Raw genomic sequence first — 18,893 nt, forward strand, 5'->3', positions numbered from 1 at the left:
CCATTCCACAAATAGTAATTTAATAGGATTTAATTCAGGTTTAGAATTCAGAAAACAAAGCTTTAAAACAAACTTTCTCTGTAACTTCATTCTCTTTGTTGCCATAGTTTTTGTGATTTTATGTTACTATTTCAATACAAATTTCACTATAAGGATCTGAATTGCAGTAGAGAATCTGGAAAAAGTTCACCAAAGTACACAAGAGAGCTGAACTGAATTATGAAATGGCTTCACTTGATAAAAGATTGCCCAAGTAAACAAACAGAGCAGAGTTCCTGTTCAAAAGGGAAGTCACTTTGTCTCCATGGAATAATATATTCATTTGTTCAGTGTTTTACACGTAGAAATAAAGTAAATTATAATTTAAAGTTTTTCTTGGAATATTTTTTTCTTAATACTATACATTGGAGACAATTTAAATTCTAAGAGGATTAAGGTTTATCAATGTTGAACAGAATTTTATAGAAAAAAAAAGTTGAACTTTATAAAACTGAGTTAGTCTCAACTTTAAAAAAAAGCAATGCTCCCTGCCAGAACAATGGTTAACAGATGAACTTTTGGGCAACTGGATATGGTATATGTGTCCCAGACATCTTGTTTCAAGTAGATTTACCTTAAAATTATTGAGACATATGGTAAGTATGTTGGCTTTTTAAGTATAACTTGGAGTCAAGAGTATCTTTGCCAGATGGACAGCACTGTTTTGTTCAACACAATTTATGAAACCATTCATTTTATAGATATTTATCTTAGAATTTGCGAGGAGGGTGATCATCTGATTAGAACGATTTCATGTATCATAAACTGCTTCATTCTATGTCATCAAACTTCAGAAAAAATATTCAGAGCCATATACACATGCACTTATACATATATATGGCCTGGGAATATTGTATACATACATGGATAGAGATACAGATTTTTGGGGTACTGGCATTTCAGTTACAATCATTACTCTAATCAGAAACAGACAATGTTAAGTTTTTCTGTACTTTAATCTTTAGATGAGATTCATCACTAAAATAATAAGACTCATGGATGCTAAATAAATGAAACTTTGCTTTTCACTAATGAAGACAGACTTAGTATTGCAGTGAGCAAAAGGAAATGAAGACCTCAGAAAGAGACCAACCGGTTCCTCGGAAATGGGAGGCACCATGTTCCATGTCTCAAGGTCTAGTCTTGAGCTTCCCAGGTCCAGAAAGACCATTTTTTCCATGATCAGACTCGCAAGGACGGCCTAATGCTAATGAAACGCATGAGAGATTATAAATTGTAAAGGCTATTTGTTCATCACTATCCCTACACCTGTCATAATGTCTACATGTAGTAAATGTTCGATTGATTTTAGATGAATAAATGGAACATATATAGCGAGGAACAGAAATAAAATTGATTGATTGATAACAGGAGACATTCCTGTCCTATTCCCCCAAATTCCCTCATCTACAATTCAGAGTTGATGCAAGTCCAAGACTTCCATTTTCAGCCAAGATGGAGTAACAGAGACCAGAATTACTCTCCTGCCTGAAACAGCAACAACAACAAAAATGAACAAAACATATGAAAATAGAACTTTCAAGTCACTGGACATCGACAAGGAAAGATAGAGAGATGGGAAACAAAGATGAGCCTGTGGATTGCTCCACTTCACTGTCTGAGAGGGTTTCCAGGCCCAGGGACAGACAGGGGCAATGTAGGCAGAGCCCAGTGGACTTCCTAAATTGAGAAGGGGCTGAGGCTGGGGAGGGCAAGGCAGCTAGAGTCCATGGGACAGAGTCTCAGAGGAAAGAGAGCTGCATAGAGAACTCTTAAGCATCTGCAGAAGGACCCCGGGGGGTAAGTACTCAACTGAGAACTGACTAGTGCAGGCATGTGAGGAAACTAGCAAGGCCTATGGAGGAACCACCCAAATTAGGATTGGAGGGAGGACTGCTCCTAGTCACATGGGGCTGAGAATAGTGCCTGTTCCCACCAGCCAAATCAGAAGGCTTCAAAATGCACAGGGAATTTGGAGGGATACTCAGAAGGGGTTTGCCAGCATAGTAACATAATAACAGAAAATCAGAAAGAAAAAAACCATGCATCTTTACTCTGGAAGGGAACAAGGTAGTGAATGAGGCCTTTTGTGAGGTCCATCATCTTGCAGAAATTACCTGAACCCAGTGTGGACCCCTTAGAGCAGTGTCTCCAAAATGTAGGTCATGACCCATGAGTCATGAAATCAGTTTAGTGAGTCACAAGATGCAGTGGGTCCTGACCAGGAAATTTTTTTTAATGAAATAGAATAGCAACAGAATGATACATAGTAAAGGCATAAAATATTGTTTTATAGCAATGTTTTGTTTCAGTTATAAATACAAGGGCACACTATGCACATGTGTGTGCATGCATACACCTGTGTTGGGCACATATTTTTACGTAGATTGTGGTCAAAAAAGTTTGAAATCTGCCTTGAGGGACTCTGGGCTTCAGGGTCAGGTAAGGCAAGACCTCACTAGTAAGAAAACTCTAGGGCAGAGACTCTCTACCCAAACCACTAACGATCACAGCTCAGCAGTGAGTCAGTACAGTATTATGTTTAAGAGCATTCACAGGCTTTGGTGTTAGGAGGAAATCTCAGTCCTTCCACTGACTAGCTGCAGGACATAGATATATAAAATGGGAGTCATGGTTGGACCATAACCTGTGACCTGCTGATGTGTGGATTAAATGCAGAAGCATGCACAAAGGCCTTCGTGTGTTTCCTGGACCACAGCAGGCTCTCCTGAGTGATATGAATAGCTAAAGTACCTGTGGTTCCTTTAGTAATCAAAATGAAGAACGGGAATGGAAACTAAGATTTTTCTGGAAGTCTCCAATGTGCCAGGCACGTCAGCAAAGCTTGCTTAAATGCTCTTATTTAAGGACTGCTCTGAAAGATTTGTCTTGTGTTCTTGAGGATTAGAAAGGTCAAGCGACTCACCCCTCTTTCACAGCTAGGTAGCATAGCCAGAATTCAGACCACGACTGCTCCCATCAAAATCCCAGCAAGGTAATTGTCAAAAAACAAACAAGACTATAACACGTTTCCTTCCATGGTTAGTGGTTTCTAGTGCATCTCTCATCAAAACAGTGAACACCACCCTGGTGATGTCATTGTAACCCCAGGATCATTTCAGAGCTATCACCATCCACAAGAATGTTAGATCAGGAAGGCAGGGGTTCTCTTTGCATCCCCAGTGCCTCTTAGAACATAGGAGACATTCAATAGAATATTTGTTGCATGAGTGAATGAATGAATCCCTGTTCTAGAAAAGACTACACTCATAGCTGATCTAAAGAAGCATGGCACAAAAGTAGTTCCTGGGTCTTTAAAATAATCAAAATCTGTGTGGTGATGTAATGACTTGGGCTGCCCAGAGACTCAGTAGACCCTTGTCTATGCCACCGTAATACCACTTTCTAACAACAGGGTATTATTTATTGGGCCCCCAAATCTATATTTATTTTCTTGCTCCTTTTTACTGGGTTATAAAGGAATAGAGTAGAAGACATGTGAGACCATGAAATACCCATGCCATTTCTGGGTCTTGAGAAACAAACCCTAGCAGGACCTAAGAGTATCTTATCAGCAGTAGTTTGCAGCTACCTAACAGAGTGCCCAAGAGCTAAACATCATGTTCAAGCAGAGTTGTTGCCCAAAATGTACAATATAGATAGGGAGGAGAAAATAATGTATTTTGGGTAGGTCATATGAAATGATGGATTAGATTTGCTTCCATAGAAATTCATTTGCAGGAAAATAATATTCAACATTATCTACTGAAGGAATAAACTCTCCATCATCACCATATTTTAAAGGAAGGAATAAGCTCTCTTCCATTCAGGTAGGGAACAGTCTGGCTTTAAGCAAGCATGAGTTAGACAACCTCATTGGGTCCTTTCCTAGTTTATCATGGCATCTTTATCATCACTAAGTGTTTAGAAATTCCATGGACTGGTAGAGATACACAACAATACAAATACGAGTTAAAGCTGAGAAGTGGGTATCTTTCGCAAGTGGGTTAGAAAATTGGGCATTCACTGGGAAAGCAATTCTTAGAGAAAACAGAGGAGACCAAAGATCTCAGGTCTCTGTGCCTATAATTCTGAATCACTGCCATAAAAAAGAAGTCTATTGATGTCTGGGGAAACTGAAAATGGTCATGGTAAATGGAAGCTGTATGGTTCATTTACTGCTATAAAGGATTCCATCAGCTCTTCTGCAGGTTATTGTAGCTGCATTTGAAAATGTGAATGTTAAAGTAAGATCCAATAGCAACTATCCGAGGCCAGATTAAAAACTGTACAATGGTTTATCATTTTTTAAAATGCTGGTTAATATAATGATTTACTAAAGAAATTTGAGTCAATTAAAGGGTTTGTTACAGGAAATTGTTATAAATCTCTGGGTTTGGTTTTGTTTCACAGTTTTTCACCTTTGAGCAGTATAAGAAATTGCTCGGATATGTGCCACTGTCACCAGCATTGGTAAGTGAGAGTAATTTATTATACTTAAGTGTGTGTGTTATTTCATAAAGCAAAATCTGGAAACAAAAAGTCTTTTGATTCCCCAAGCCCAACCACTAAAATATGAATTCGAGTTATTCAATGTTCAGCTACTTGTTGAAAGCCATCTTCCTAATAACTCACAATTTGGCTATTTTATAGCTCCCAGTAATGAATTTCTGATAATAATGATATGTGTAGAAAGGCTCATATGAGATATGGTCAAGAATATAAAATAAAGAGTATATTTTCAAAGCCTTTTAAAGCCAAAACATGTATATGTTTACATACATACTGCACATATCTATTTATGCAAAAGTCAAGATGCCTGAAATTGTTCCTAACAGGTCACTTTTGCAGATTTTACTTAAGCCATAATAAATATAGGACTTCAGGTCACTCTGTGGTCAGATGCAGACTGAATGGCCTTTTGTAGTCAGGGAGAATAGTAATCTTACAAGGACACATCTCAACTATTACATGGAAAGCACTTGGTGATTTGAATATTTCCCAATGCCACTGCTTTCCTTCTTGGTGACTTTGCCACCTTTCACAAAATAAGTTAAATTCTACTGACCAGATGGGTTCTTCACACATCATTGGCTTTTCTCTACAAATATGTGTGCAATGCGAGCCCCCTGGAGAGAGCAAATGCACTAATTTCTCCCTCCACATCTGCAAAATAAAACAGTGAAATATCTATCTTGGCCTTCCAATTGGCAATGTATCTCCCAAGCTCAAGGAAAACCCCCAGTTTGCCTGCTGAAATGAACCTCAAAACTCAACCAGAGAGGCCATGTTCTGAGCTTCAACTCTTTAATTATTTTATTTATAAAGGTTCATTTCAGAATATTTGCCAAATAGAAGTATGTGTTATTTAAAAAAAAATCTTACATGTCCCTTTTCTAGGAAGGATAGTATTAAGAAAACTAATAGGATCGCTTAGTGGTGTGACTAAGAAACCTCTTGTCTAGCTTCTTACCTAAACAAGGTAGCTATGAGGTAGCCTCATATGGAAGAAGTGGGACCATGAGTCCTAAAATTAGCTAATTTTTTTTTTAATTCCTCGGTGTCTTCCCTTAATGTTACCCTTAACTCTGAAAACAGTTTGTCAAAAAGAGGATTAAAAACTTTACTATCAAGAAACAAAAAAATAAGGTCTCCAGAGGGCCTGCTAACTGTTCGTGTGTGGAGCATTCGTACCATGTGAGAAAATCCAGTGCTTTGGACCCTCTTGAGGATTGAAACAGAAAAGCATTTGGCTACTCCAGCTACCATTACCGAATGCGTGCAAACTGTATACAGTTTTCCCCTTTTCTTGAACTCCTTTATTCTAGTTTCTTTCTGATACAACTAGACGCTTAAACAGCGGTTAAATGCCCCCTGGTGCTTTCACATGAAAAGCCTAGGAGGCTGAGAACCCGACAGTTATTGCTGGTCTCTGGAACAATCTAAGTAACACGATCTGCTGATAGCTGATCAATTCTTTTGACAAGGGACTGCAGAACACTATTTCTGACAGCAACTGTAGCTGAGTTTATAGAAGAACAAAAAAGTGAATAACTTGGAAGATTGCATAAAGTAATAAAAACCTGAACATCTGGATTTTAGCTTTTTCAGTCAGAAAAGTTTGGGACTAGTATTTTTTTTTCCCCCTGCTTTTGGCTTCCATGATGGAAGTCTGAGATCAATGAATAAAATATTTGGTCTGTGACCCTGTATAAATATGTTTAAAATTGTAATGAAGGGGCATGAAAGGAAAACATCCTTAGTTATTCCCTCTCTCCTAGAATCGGTATACAGTGCCATTCTCCTCTCCATTTTTATGCATAACAGTAAGAATGGTTTTTGTATCGCACTGTACAAATGGCTTTCCCGCATGATTTTGACCCTCATAATAACTTTATTACATAGGGAGATTAGATACTATTGTCTCCATTTTACAGATGAGAAAACTGTGATTTATGAAAGATTCAGTGATTTAGATGCAAAGCGGCAGCTAGCACATGGTGTCTTTATGTGAATTATGAAAAAGCACCCTTTTCTTTTGACCGATGCCTCTCCTGGACTCCAGCTCTACAAGGGGGGTACAGGCTGGACTTCAACCTCCACGCACACCGTTGCACACAAACTAGTGTGTGTATGTGGCAGCTCTGATCTAAATCAGCCAGTTAAGTGGCAGAAACAGACCGAAACCCAGACATCCTACCTCTGGATACTGCCCCTGTTCCACCTTGCCTCTCTTCTAAAGTTATGGAACGTTCTTTTCTCCCTTTTCTCTTTTAGTCTCCTATTTTGGAGAAATTAGAGACTCCTAATAATAAGACTTTCCTGTTCTTTATACTTCATTGGCTTTTTTCTCCTGTTAGGTTTATGCAGTATTACCTCTTCTCCTGGAATTAGAGCTTCAGCACAAAAGGTTTTTTTCTGGGGTTTATTTTTTTAGCATCCGTTTTGTGAATTTGAAGGCTTTGGTTCATTTTGTTTTCCTGCCGTGTGTGTGTGTCTTTTAATCATTGTGGTTATTTTTGATACAGATTTTCTGAAAAAATCTTGAGGCATTCTAGTTAGAAGAAAATTCTAGAAAGTTGCTGCTATCTACTGCAGAAATTCTTAACAGATAGCAAATAAGAACCTGACGTACAGTAATTCTTTGATATATGTTCTAGATTTTAGTTGAGCCCTTCAGAACAGCCTAACCATTTCTGATTTCAGCTTTTATTCCTCAGCTTCCAGGTCTAGAATAATAGGGCCATTATCCATTTAAAAGAATAGAGAAAGAATGAATAGAAAGTAATTTTTGTTTGATAATAGTCTAGAATAGTAACTTTAAGATAAACATGGCTATACATTAAAATCTTCTCAGCTATACTGTCTGGTTACCTGATATTTAACTTTTTATAAGCATTTTATTTGTGGTTCTGCTCCTTGAACCTTTTTTATCGGCTCAATAAATGTATGTAAGCAGATGTTTAAAAATGAAGCTCTCCTTTTATAAGTCAAACTCTCTTAATTGTTACTTGTGCAAATGTTTCAGGATTCACCTTAACTCAGTAAAATAACCTTACTTTTCATTAAAAGAAAAAGTTGGTATTGATGAAGCTTTGACATTTTATTTTGAATTGTTAGGATGTGCTTTGGGGCTTCTGTAATTTCTTGTTCATGAATTGTCAGCATCTAACCAAGAACTAAAGCTGTTTAGAAATGGTATCTGGCACATTTTACGTACCTTTCTCTAGTTTCATTGTACCATTCAGCTGCATTGTTATGAGGAGGATGCTTAAAACATGATACCTTGTTTTAAAGTATTGACTTATTTAATTTTTCTAGACATTTGCCATTGCTGGACTGGCATCTGGACTAACAGAAGCCATTGTGGTTAACCCTTTCGAGGTAGTAAAAGTTGGCTTGCAAGCCAATCGGAACACATTTACAGAGGTAATCGTTTAATGTTTTCCTATTGCTGAGGGAATGTAAAACAGTTATTTTTAAGTATAGATAAAAAATTGTGAACCCAGCTCTTGTGCACTTGCTAAAGCTACAGAACATTATGGTTAAGGAAGTAGCATAAGAAAAAGTCCAGATTCTCCTGCAAAGAAAATGTTAACAAAAATGCACTAAAGTCTGATGGACAAACACGTTTACACATTTTTATTTTAGAGTTTTAATGTAATCTATGATGACTTATTTGGAAATGTTTTCCCTACGTTTGGCAACACTTCCATTTCATGTTACACTAGAATAGACTACAGCAAAAACCTGAAGTGATAATATTATTGTGCTTTTTAAAAGAATTATGAAGTCATTTTCAAAAATTACCTCACTTCTTTCCCTACTCCACCCACTGCCCTCCCCCAAAGATTCTGATAATCTGTCAAGCTTGTCTTTTGGTTAAATCTGAATGACCGTGTTACTAAACCTGTGGAGACATCACCATTTGGACAATGATGGGTCTTGACGTTTAATCCCTGGTACCTGATGTTCCATGGAGACAGCTTCCCTTGGTGGGTGCTGCCTTTGCTTCCTGCCAGTTGCTTCATAATTCCCCTTAAACCACCAAAAAAGCAAGAATTCTTGCTTTATTCTTTTGGGTGCCATGCACGAGGTAGAGAAAAAAAATAAGGGGATTGGAATTCTAGGTCCTTTCCTAGCATTTTAATTTAATGCCACAACTGGGTAGCATGTGGTGTAAATTGGTTTGGAGTTATCTGCTGACCTAAATTTCTCTTTAGAAAAGATTCCCTGCCTACTACTTAAGCAGCTGTTAGTGGGTGGAGACCCCCTCACTCCCACCTCGCTTCCTGCCTGCTGATACTGCCTGAGAGCTCCCTGGCAGCTTCTTGAGCAGGGGTGTGAGAAAGGAGAGGGGAGCCTACTCACCTGTAGCTGCCAAGGCCCAAGGAAGACAGAGTTGGCCTGTTCCAGCAGATGGTATCTACCCAGATCAAGTCAATCCTAATGAAGGGAGATTTTTTTTCCTTTTAAGTTTCAAAAGGTCTCAATTGCAGTGATATATAGTACTACTTCAGAAAAGGTTGAAAATCCCTGTTACCCTCATCTTTGTTTCTGTTTTGCTTTCTCTCTATTCTTCCTCGAATGATGAAAAAAGATGGTGAGCAACAGGAGGAAATGAAAAGAGGCACTTGTCAAATGTCCTATCAATAGGGAGCATTTAAAACAGCCCCCATGAACACACGATGCAATATGCAGATGATGTCTTATGAAACCTATATAATTGTATTAACCAAGGGCACACCAACAAATTTAATAAAATTTAAAAAAAAAAAACAGTCCCCATGGAATCAGCTCAAGGATGATTTGATTTGTTAAACTAGGAGAATTACCAGCTAGAAGAAAATGTTGGCACTTCTCATCCAATGCCTCGTTTTACATACTGGGAAGCTTTTCTTAGAACAACAATGAGTAAGCAAAGGAATAAAGCAACGGCAGATCTTTATGAAGGAGGCATATAACCAGAGGGACAGAAATGGGACAGAGGACCAAGGAGTGCTCACAAGAATGAAACTAATGGGTTATCACAGCACCTCTGCTCATGCCTAATGTTTTTGTCTCTCTTCTCTGCTCTCGAGGAGGTTCTACACTGAGGCCAAGTAAGAGCTGTTAATGTTTTGCATGTGTTGAGGCCTTGCTAGAACGTGGTGAACACTCTTCCAGCCCAACACAGAATCCTGCATGTGAATGTGTCCCCAGCTCATTTATACCAGTGCAGTCTGTGTACATTGTTTATGTATATACAGCCATTTTTTAAGTGGAGGAGAAAGGGGCACTTGTTTCTGGTCATTTCTTTTGTGGAATCCACTAAATTGGGTTCATTGTCAGATGTTAGACAAAACAAAATCTATCAGGTACATTATAAAATATTTGCAATATTACTTCAACTAGTCAGAACTTAGCAAATTAGGGATTGCGTAGGTCACATGTGTCAGCATCTATTTCCAGCAACTATCAAGATTTAGTAGCTGAACTAGGGTGGCACTTTATAGTGACAGTGGTTAGTAGTGCATAGTCACCCAACATAAACTGATGGGACTATACCTATTGCAAAAAAATATCTGCAAGAGATGACCCGATAAGAATAGCAAATTTCTATCTAATTATTTAAAAATAATGGCTGGTCTCTTTTGGCAATGCAGTTATTTCCTGTGTCTTTTGTCTAGGAGCAATGAACTCCAAAGCCTTCCTCCATTGACTAACATTTTCTTTTATCCAACAAGGGAATGCCCTTTTGTTAATCTGTACCTGTGTCGAATTCATCCAACATGAGGTGTGCTCACTTCAGCATTTGTATGGCCAAGAATGATTATTGCTTTCTTCACTTTGAGGCTTTGTAAGTTGTCAAGAAGTATGGGGGTGGGGAGTGGAAAAGGGGAAGAAAAAGAGAAAGAGAAAGGGAGAAAGGAATTTATTTAATGCCCAGTGCATTTAAAATTTAAAGTTCTTGTTTTAAGAAAAAAGTTTTAATCCAAGTATAAAGGTAATGCATATTTGTTAGAAAACACCAAAGAAACTATATTTCTGTGTATACATATAAGCGTAGAAGTGTACTAAAATGGTCTTGACTCTAGAGCAGCGCTGTCCAATAGAAATGTAATGTGAGCCACATTTTCAAGTAGCTATATTAAAAAAGGTAAAAAGAAACAGATGAAATTAATTTAATACTATATTTTATTTAACCCAATATATCCAAAATATTATCATTTCAACATGTAATCACTATAAAAATTATATGAGATAATTTACACCCTATTTTTATACTTAGTCTTCAAATCTCACGTGTATTTTGTGCTTATGAGCACATTTGAATTTGAACTAGGCCATTTGTAGTGCTCAATGTGGGTAGTGACTTCCTTATAGGAAAATGCAGGTCTCAAGGAATTCATCCAAACTTCTCCCTGGTTACCACTGGAAAGCAGAGTGGAGTAGGGGAGAGAGGAAGGCAAGAATTTAAGGGAAGGGCTTTGTGTAGCTGAATGTTTAACATGAGAATATACTCAGTATTCTTTGAACAATTACTTTCAAAAGTAGTAGTTACTCACTGTAGAAAATTTAGAAAATACAGAAGAGTATAAAGGAAAGCAAGCAATCCCCAAGAAATCTTCTAATGGCTCTGCCAGGATCAAGCCTGCCTTCAGGGAGAAACTTCCTAGCTGATCCAGGTGGGAATGACTTGCTGGCCCATCTTAGGGCTCAACCAGGTTCCTCTTTCTTTAGGGAAGAATAATAGTAATAGTCACATCGAATGTCATGATGAGGGTTAAAAGAGCTATATGTGTAAAGCTGTCAATACCATCTGGCATATAGTGATGGTTTAGTAAGTGTTAGTTATTATTACAACATGCTTTTTATGAGAATTTAAATGCGATGATGCCGTGCAGGGAGTCTCGCAGGGTCTCTGGTCCCGCTCCCCGCACAAGAACGCAGGACATGGTGAGGCCGAAAAGGAACACCCACGGAGCCATAGGTAGGGGAGTCATACCACTATATTCTCGCTGACGGCTGGATTGGAGACTCAGGAAGCAGGAGCCACATTGTTCGCAACCCTCACTGCTCCACTTGCAGGCTCACCCACCATCTTCTTGCTAGCCCCCATTTGCTGCTAGCGTAGCCGCAGCAGTTATATTAGTGGCCACTGGCTCACTGGTTACAGCTGACGGCCAACTAGCCACAGCCAATGGCCATTTACTACCTTAGCCAGTAACTTTTTCTGTGAGGCCGAGAGCCTGGAAACTGCATTCCTGGCTCTGTCCCCACAGATGATATATGCAAAGGTCTTAACACAGCACCTGGTACATGGTAGGTACTTAACCAATGAGACCTATTTCTAGATGTAAGTGGATCTTATCAATCCTTAAGTTTAAGTAGAGACATTTATCTTCAGATATTGCCCCAATTAATATAGAACAGTCACAGGTGACTCCAGTTGTGGGCACGAAAACTGCTTACTGAGCACCGGTCAGTCTTCTTCTTTGGGTCATTCTCACCTGCCAATACTATCCATTTAGCTTAATTTCTTTATCAAGGCTTCAGGGCTGGCAGCCTAGTTACCATGCCTATTGATGATGCCTTTACATTCAGATGCAGGTCCCTTATCATAAACAATAGCTGATTATCTGTTTGCTGTAAATGACTAGCATAGAGCAGCAGAAGTTGAAACTAAAAATATTTGAAGCCACGTTGGGAAGAAATCTACCACCATCGAGGTATTCTTCCTCCTAAAGTCAATGTGAATTCTTAATCAAGCCTCCTTAGTCACTTCACATGGAGGTTGTGAACTAAGCTCGTTTTCAGCATTTTCAGTCAATTGTAGCTACCAGCTGTGGTGGAGCACTACGTGGATGGGTGGCAGGTAGAATGGCAGAATGGCTTGACGGCACCTTTAAGAAAAGCAGAGCCATTTCCTCCAGAGGCTTATTTCACAGGTAGATAGATGACTCTTGTTCTGCCAATACTGGGAGTTTCTCAGGCAGCAGGTCTACTGTTCAGCCTTTCTACCCTCTCCTACCTATGAACGGCCATGGATCCTACAGAGTAACTGTGGCTATTCCTATTTTGTCAGCCTGAGGAGGTGAGTTGCAATATGGTCCTTTAAAAACATGAAAATTTCCTAAGAAGTAGCTACAGTAGAAAGGGGCTCTGCAGAGGAATCAGCCTGGGGGAACGGTAGCCAACATTATACTTCATATTACACTTAAAGTCTTAGAGGCAGTGGCAGAGGGATGAAGTTGAAGCAAAAGGCCTGCCACGGTCCCAGGTGCACAGAGCACGGACTAGATGGAGGCTGTGGGGTGTAAGGCCCTGTGGGGAGGGCGTGGCTGGCAGAAGGCCAGAACGGGGCCCTTTGAAGCATGAGATCTAGACAGAAGCCCCTCTAACTGGGGTCCGAAGACATTACTAGCAAAGCAGAGGCTGCATGTGTTATGTTTTTGGAGGCTCCAGTGCAGTTCCCATCAGGATTTCCCAGGAATGGCAGGTAATCTACTGGCTCCAGCTGCCTGGGTTCTTTTCTCCCTTCTGTGGTCTGGGACTGATTCTCTAGCCAGTCAGAAATATGTTACCCGTAAAATATGCTTTCCCAACCAGGTTAGCCATAAACTATTCTAAAAATTTAAGGAAATTGTGGTTAATTTGGTTTCTGATACTGCTCTCAGATCCTTCCACTTTCTGTATAAATTATTTCAATAGGTATGATTGTCCCTCCTCTACTTTTTAAATTACCACCATATCAGTCAAAGGCTATAATCCCTGCCACACTTCCTCCAATTCCAACACCAGAATCTTGGCCAGCACCTTAAAATTCACAGTGAATAAAGAAAACCAGTCTCTAATTTAAATAGGCTTGACCTTCTGTGGGGAGCAAAGTAATCACAGCTTTGTCACGCTCTGGTTTGGTTCAGTGGGTATAAAAACATGTTCAGATAAAATCGGGATAGACCCAAATTTCCCCCTGTCCTTCAAACTAAACCCAAGCAAAGTGTTATTCTGCTTTGGTTTAGTGCTAGGCTTGCCTGAGGATTTCTCTATTCGAGATGGTTTGCACATCCATTCTTGCCAAAAGTGTGACTTTGTAGTTTGTTGTCCTTATAGGAATTTTCTCCCTTCTTAACTGGATGCATAGTTTTTTATCTGTATATTTATAAGAACTAGAAGTCCCATATCAGTTGTGCTAAGCCAAGTGGTGTTTGGCATGCTCTCTGCTAGCTGGAAAATGTGAATTTCTCCCCAGGAGCAAAATCTTGTATGAATTGTTTCCCAGTTTTTCTCTCCACTTTGAAACCTACTTCAAAGTTATTATTTGGCCAATGGGTTATGTTTTCCTTCCCTTGAGGTCTAGAGGATTGGCCTCTGATGTGTGGATGGGGCACAGGTTTTCCTTCTAGTCTGTCATTTTTATCTACATTACAGATGAACATAATCATTCTCACCCCCAGATATGAAACTAAACCTTTAGGAAATTGCAAAAGCCTGTTTCACCTCTACTTCATTTTTTAAATGTGCAGCCCAAGATAGGAATAAGTAATCTTCTACCTATGCTCTATGATGATAATTTTAAGAATCAATGAATACATAGCAAAGGCATCATTGATGGTAGAATCTTTAAAGATAGGAATTTTTTTTTTTAGAAATTAGCTCAGGGTTTGATTCTGGTTTTGGATAACACCACTCAATACATTTCTAGACACTTGAATATAGTTCTCACACATACCTGAGCATATTATCCTGGGAGCTTCATAATCTAATAGAAACCAATTAGATCACATATGTTAACACAAACGTAGTGGTTATTTTATCCATATGCAATTAACAAATGTTTAAACTTAGATATATTACGTAGAGTCAACATCAAGTGAATGAAAGAGTTGTATTTTGTGGTCATCTCTTTCAAGAAAAAGAGTCAATGTTGAGTTATAGAGAGAGTGAGTCCGTGACTCTGTTTACAGATAGTGTGAGAAGCCAACTTCAAGGGCATATCAACATTCATGAATGATGTATTGAGTTTAGTTCAGATTTTTCCTGCATTACTGTGTGAAACATTGCCTGGAAACTGTTCAGTACATAAATTATTTCTTTCCAGTTTGTGATTCTTGTGGGCAGAAAAGTGAGTTACATATATTCATCCATTCCTATAGTTATCTTTCAACGATACCTAAGGCAGCAGCCAATCTGCCTCGCTACAATCATTTACAGAAAATAGACTTCAGTCTTCCATTCAGCTGTGCCAAGAACCCTAGCTTTTTGCTTTCAGAACGGAGACTTTGAAGTAATGATAATAGCTACCATTTACAGCTGCATCTACTATGCGCCAGATACTGTGCAAGACGCCTTACATGCTTTTTTCTTTATTTGATTTTTTAAAAAAAATTCATGTAATTCTCTAAATTACAAAAGTCATACTTCTTTTTTTTATACAAATCAAGTCATACACAGCTATATAATGAAAAAATAGTTGATGATTTTCTGCCAACACCTCCCTCTAATCCCATCACTCTGGTAATGGCTTTGTATCCTGCCCCTTTTCCCCATGCTCGCACACACTTGATATTTCAAATCCTCCATTATCCATATAAGCTTGGTGGCTTTATCTCTATTTTATAGATAGGGAAAATAAAGCCCATGAATTCAGTGCCTCTAAGGAACTAAGCATTAACCCCGAGGTCTCTTTCTAGTCAACCACAGTGCTTTCACTGAGGTAAAAACACGTGGGTAGTTAAGAAGCTTAAGAGGAAGTCAAAAGTGTTTCTGGAAACATGAAAAAGCAAAGGCTCCTTCCACATTGCCAGGTCTCCTCTTAGCAGTTTCCCCTGGGTGTGGCCACCTACCCCCCTGCTCTACCAACAGTGCAGGGAAGGACAAGGCACAGTGTCACCTAGAAAGCGACACTGGGGACAGCTGTTCGGTTATTCATTTGGCAACAACTTGGTGTTGACGTAGCTTTGTGGCTCAGCATGTGGGGGAGTTTGCTTACAACAAATTATTCTCCACTCACAGATTGTTTTAAAATAGACCTGCTTTTCAAGTGTAAACTCTAGGTAGAATATAAGTATATTTTGGGTGTCTTTTTGTCCATAATCATGTCCTGTTCAAATAAACTGGAATGGTGAAATATCTAAGCTAAAATGCATTGTATGTGTGGGATTGTTAGCCTGATTCTTCTCCTTCCACTTACATTTTGTTCTCAAATAAAAAGAAGGGTTTCCTTTTTTATTTTTTTCAAATTTATGAAAATGCTTCAAGACTTCGTTTGAGTAATGAAAAGCACAAGTGATCTTCTATCTCCTGAAGAGCAAAGGCATTTTCCTACGTAAATGTAGCAATTGAGTCTCCTCTTTCTTAACAAAGCAGTAATTCTCTGAAGGCCCAGATGTGGATACCCACTCCATTGTATAAAGGGCTCATCCAGTTTGCTTTTCTGCCATGTAGGGAAATCCAGTGCAACACTCTTATTCTGTTAGTTCTAAAATGTAACAAAATTCACTTTGCCGTAGCAAGGAAGTAAAGGAACGCATGTGCAGCATGCTGTCTGTTGACATGGTATGCCGCGAGCTCTTCTCTGGTTTTAGGTGTGGAGGAAAATCCACTGACACACACCCCATGCCTATATCTGTTGGCCATCCTCTGATAGCTGTTTGCCCAGGGAACAGTGCCTGCTGCCTAAAACCTCTGTCTGTGACCTCACAAGCTAATCAGAGCCTGTATGGTCAGTCGTTGGATGGAAGAACTCCAGAAACATAGCTCAGGCTGCCATAAGTCATCTCAGTGATTTGTCGGTAATGCTGGGCTCTCAGAGAGTAAGAAATCAGTGCCCCGGAGTGGTGCTGGGGAGCATTGTTTAGGCAAAGGATCTTTTCACTAAGCTTCTTAAGGACATTTAAAACAGAAATTTGATTCCATATTTCATAACTATAATGGAATATTTCCATGGGGCGGTATAAAAATTATCAGTATATCTCTCCAAATAAAAATCAAAGCAAAAATATTTTACTTGTAGTATATGAGCAAAGTATTGTACTAGTCACTTAGCACAGTGCATGGCACCCATTGTTAAATAAATGACGTATGAGAGAACAGGGAGTTCCCAGAATTAGCAGCTGGCAATAGCTGAAATCAAAGTTAAAGAAGACTTCAAATAGAAATAATACTTCTGGTAGGGACCAGTGAACTGAGATTTCTATAAACCAGTGTGGCAGCACAATGTTAGCCAAATTTCAATCCACTTATTCTTCCATGCTGGTAGCTCTGGTGCAGTCAATGAAAGTTCCATCTAGGAAAGTTAGCGTGCCATTTGGCCCCACAATTTTTCACTGACTATGAAAATTAGAGTAAATTTAAATATTGGAAGGACTCAGAACTGGTGGATGACTTGCTGGATTGGATAGTGTTAGAATCATTTGGTTGATGGTGCTTATCGGTCACCATTTTGTTTTGAAATGGAAGCCCAGTAATCAAATAATTTTAGTAAAATTCCTTGTGTTTACAGTGATCTAGTCAAAATGATTCTATATTTTCTTATGTAAGCCTCCTAGTGGAAGTCATGTTTTGCCTTTCTAATTAAATATTTGCTTACATGGGTGTCATACAATGTCACTGAATGAAGCAACAAGGACACTTCTAATTTTTATGGGAATTAGAGTTCAGAATTTTCTTTACCTCAAAGTCCCCAGTTACCAGAAAACTATATTTGTGTTATTATGTATCTGTTACCTATATGAGTTGGATTATCAAACTCTGAAAAGCTTACCCCACATGTATAACAAGGATGAATCCACAGAACGTGAGCAGCATTGGATTCAATGTAGAATTCTGATTAAGCCAGAATTTACTAGTGTCTTTACTTTAGGAATATTACTTAATAATCCTTGGTTTCCTCACCTACAAAATAAGAATATACCTCCTGTGTACACTACAGGGTTGTCAAGAGAAGCAACCATATATGGCAGAATCATGAAGAGCATATAAGTATGAACTTGGAGTCCGGGGGATGTAGGGAATGGGGCTCAGTTTGTGCTTTGGCACTACCACTTACTCTGTCATCTTGGACCAGTAAATGAACCTTAGTTTCTGCTTCTGTCAGATGGGGGTACTGATAATACCTACCTCACACACTTGTTGAGAGGCTTAAATAAGGTGATATATATAAAGTACTAAGCATCTATGACAATGGATACTATTGATGAGCACTTGTTGTGTTCCAGGTACCTGGTAATACACATGACTGTACTCGCTAGGCTGTAAACTGTGTGAGGTGGAGACCCAGCTAGTGTGCTTTTCCATTCCCAACCTTTGCTCCTGGGTGGCCTTGCTTCTCCAGTCCATAGACTTACCAAGTACAGAGTTCTTACTGAGAATGCTTACTGAGGGATAGGGAAGAAGCCAACTTACAGGATCTACTGTTCCAGAGAAAAAAATCCCTGGGGTAAGGAAGGAGATCTCTAGCCCAGGGGTGGGATTTGGTGGGGCCTCAAAGGAAGCAGACCTATGATTTTGCATTCTGGAGGCCTTTCTGTTGGATTTTGTCACAAGGGCCCAGGGCTCTGGGAAAAGGAAAGGATAGCCAAAAGGAAGAGGCTAGTTATGCATATGCTTTCCTCTCCCCTAAATCAGTCTCCACCTTTTAATTGTCTCTGCCTTCAACTAACAAAATAATTACCTGTTATTTTATTATTATAACTACTTTTTATAATCATCATAATTGCTATTGATATTAACAGTTAACATACAATGAATGCTTACATAGGACAAAGTTCTTTGACTTACTTATCATCACAGCAATCCTAAGAAGAAGATTATATTATTCTTATTTCACAGATGAGTAAAGTGAGGATAAATCAGAGCATAAAATAATTGCATGAGCTAGCAAGTAGAATTGCTGAGACTCAAACCTGGGGTTGTCTGGTATTCACCCCCTATTTCTAGCTACTACTATACTTCTCTCTGAAATACTTAATGATTCACAACTAGAGTTCAAACTCAACAAGGCACTTGAGTCAGAACCCACGTTACACTTCTTTGTACCCACCTAACATCTAAACAAATGAAAATCAGGTAGTAGACCATCAGTAAATGTCATTTGAACATTTGTTCATTCTCACCAAGACCTAGCAGAAGTCTTCTCTTTTAATTCTGGTAACTGAGCACACTAGGATTTTTAAACAACAGAAACATCTTTAGACCTGTTTTATTTAGGGAAAGCCATATTAATCTGCACTTTCAGTCAAAGCCATTGGTTTCTTTGTTGCTCTAGAATTTAGATGGCCTCTGAGTCCCCATCTCTTCTGCCCTCAGGGCCTCAGAGTGGGTGAGGATGGACAGAAAGCTTGGTTTGGATGCAGGGAGCACCGGTGTTG

The 18,893-nt window shown here is 39.0% G+C and overlaps 1 protein-coding gene across 1 annotated transcript in view; it reads left to right on the top strand.

Annotated features, from left to right (window-relative positions):
- Positions 1-18,893, top strand: part of SLC25A21 (solute carrier family 25 member 21) — a 450,807-nt gene that overhangs the window by 405,266 nt on the left and 26,648 nt on the right. Inside the window, exons 5-6 of the mRNA XM_081047465.1 lie at positions 4,453-4,512; positions 7,861-7,968. Of these exons, the coding sequence (XP_080903591.1) occupies positions 4,453-4,512; positions 7,861-7,968 (168 nt within the window). The remainder of the gene's footprint in view (positions 1-4,452; positions 4,513-7,860; positions 7,969-18,893) is intronic.

The sequence above is a fragment of the Rhinolophus hipposideros genome, assembly GCF_964194185.1.
Source record: "Rhinolophus hipposideros genome assembly, chromosome: 5".
NCBI lineage: Eukaryota > Metazoa > Chordata > Mammalia > Chiroptera > Rhinolophidae > Rhinolophus > Rhinolophus hipposideros.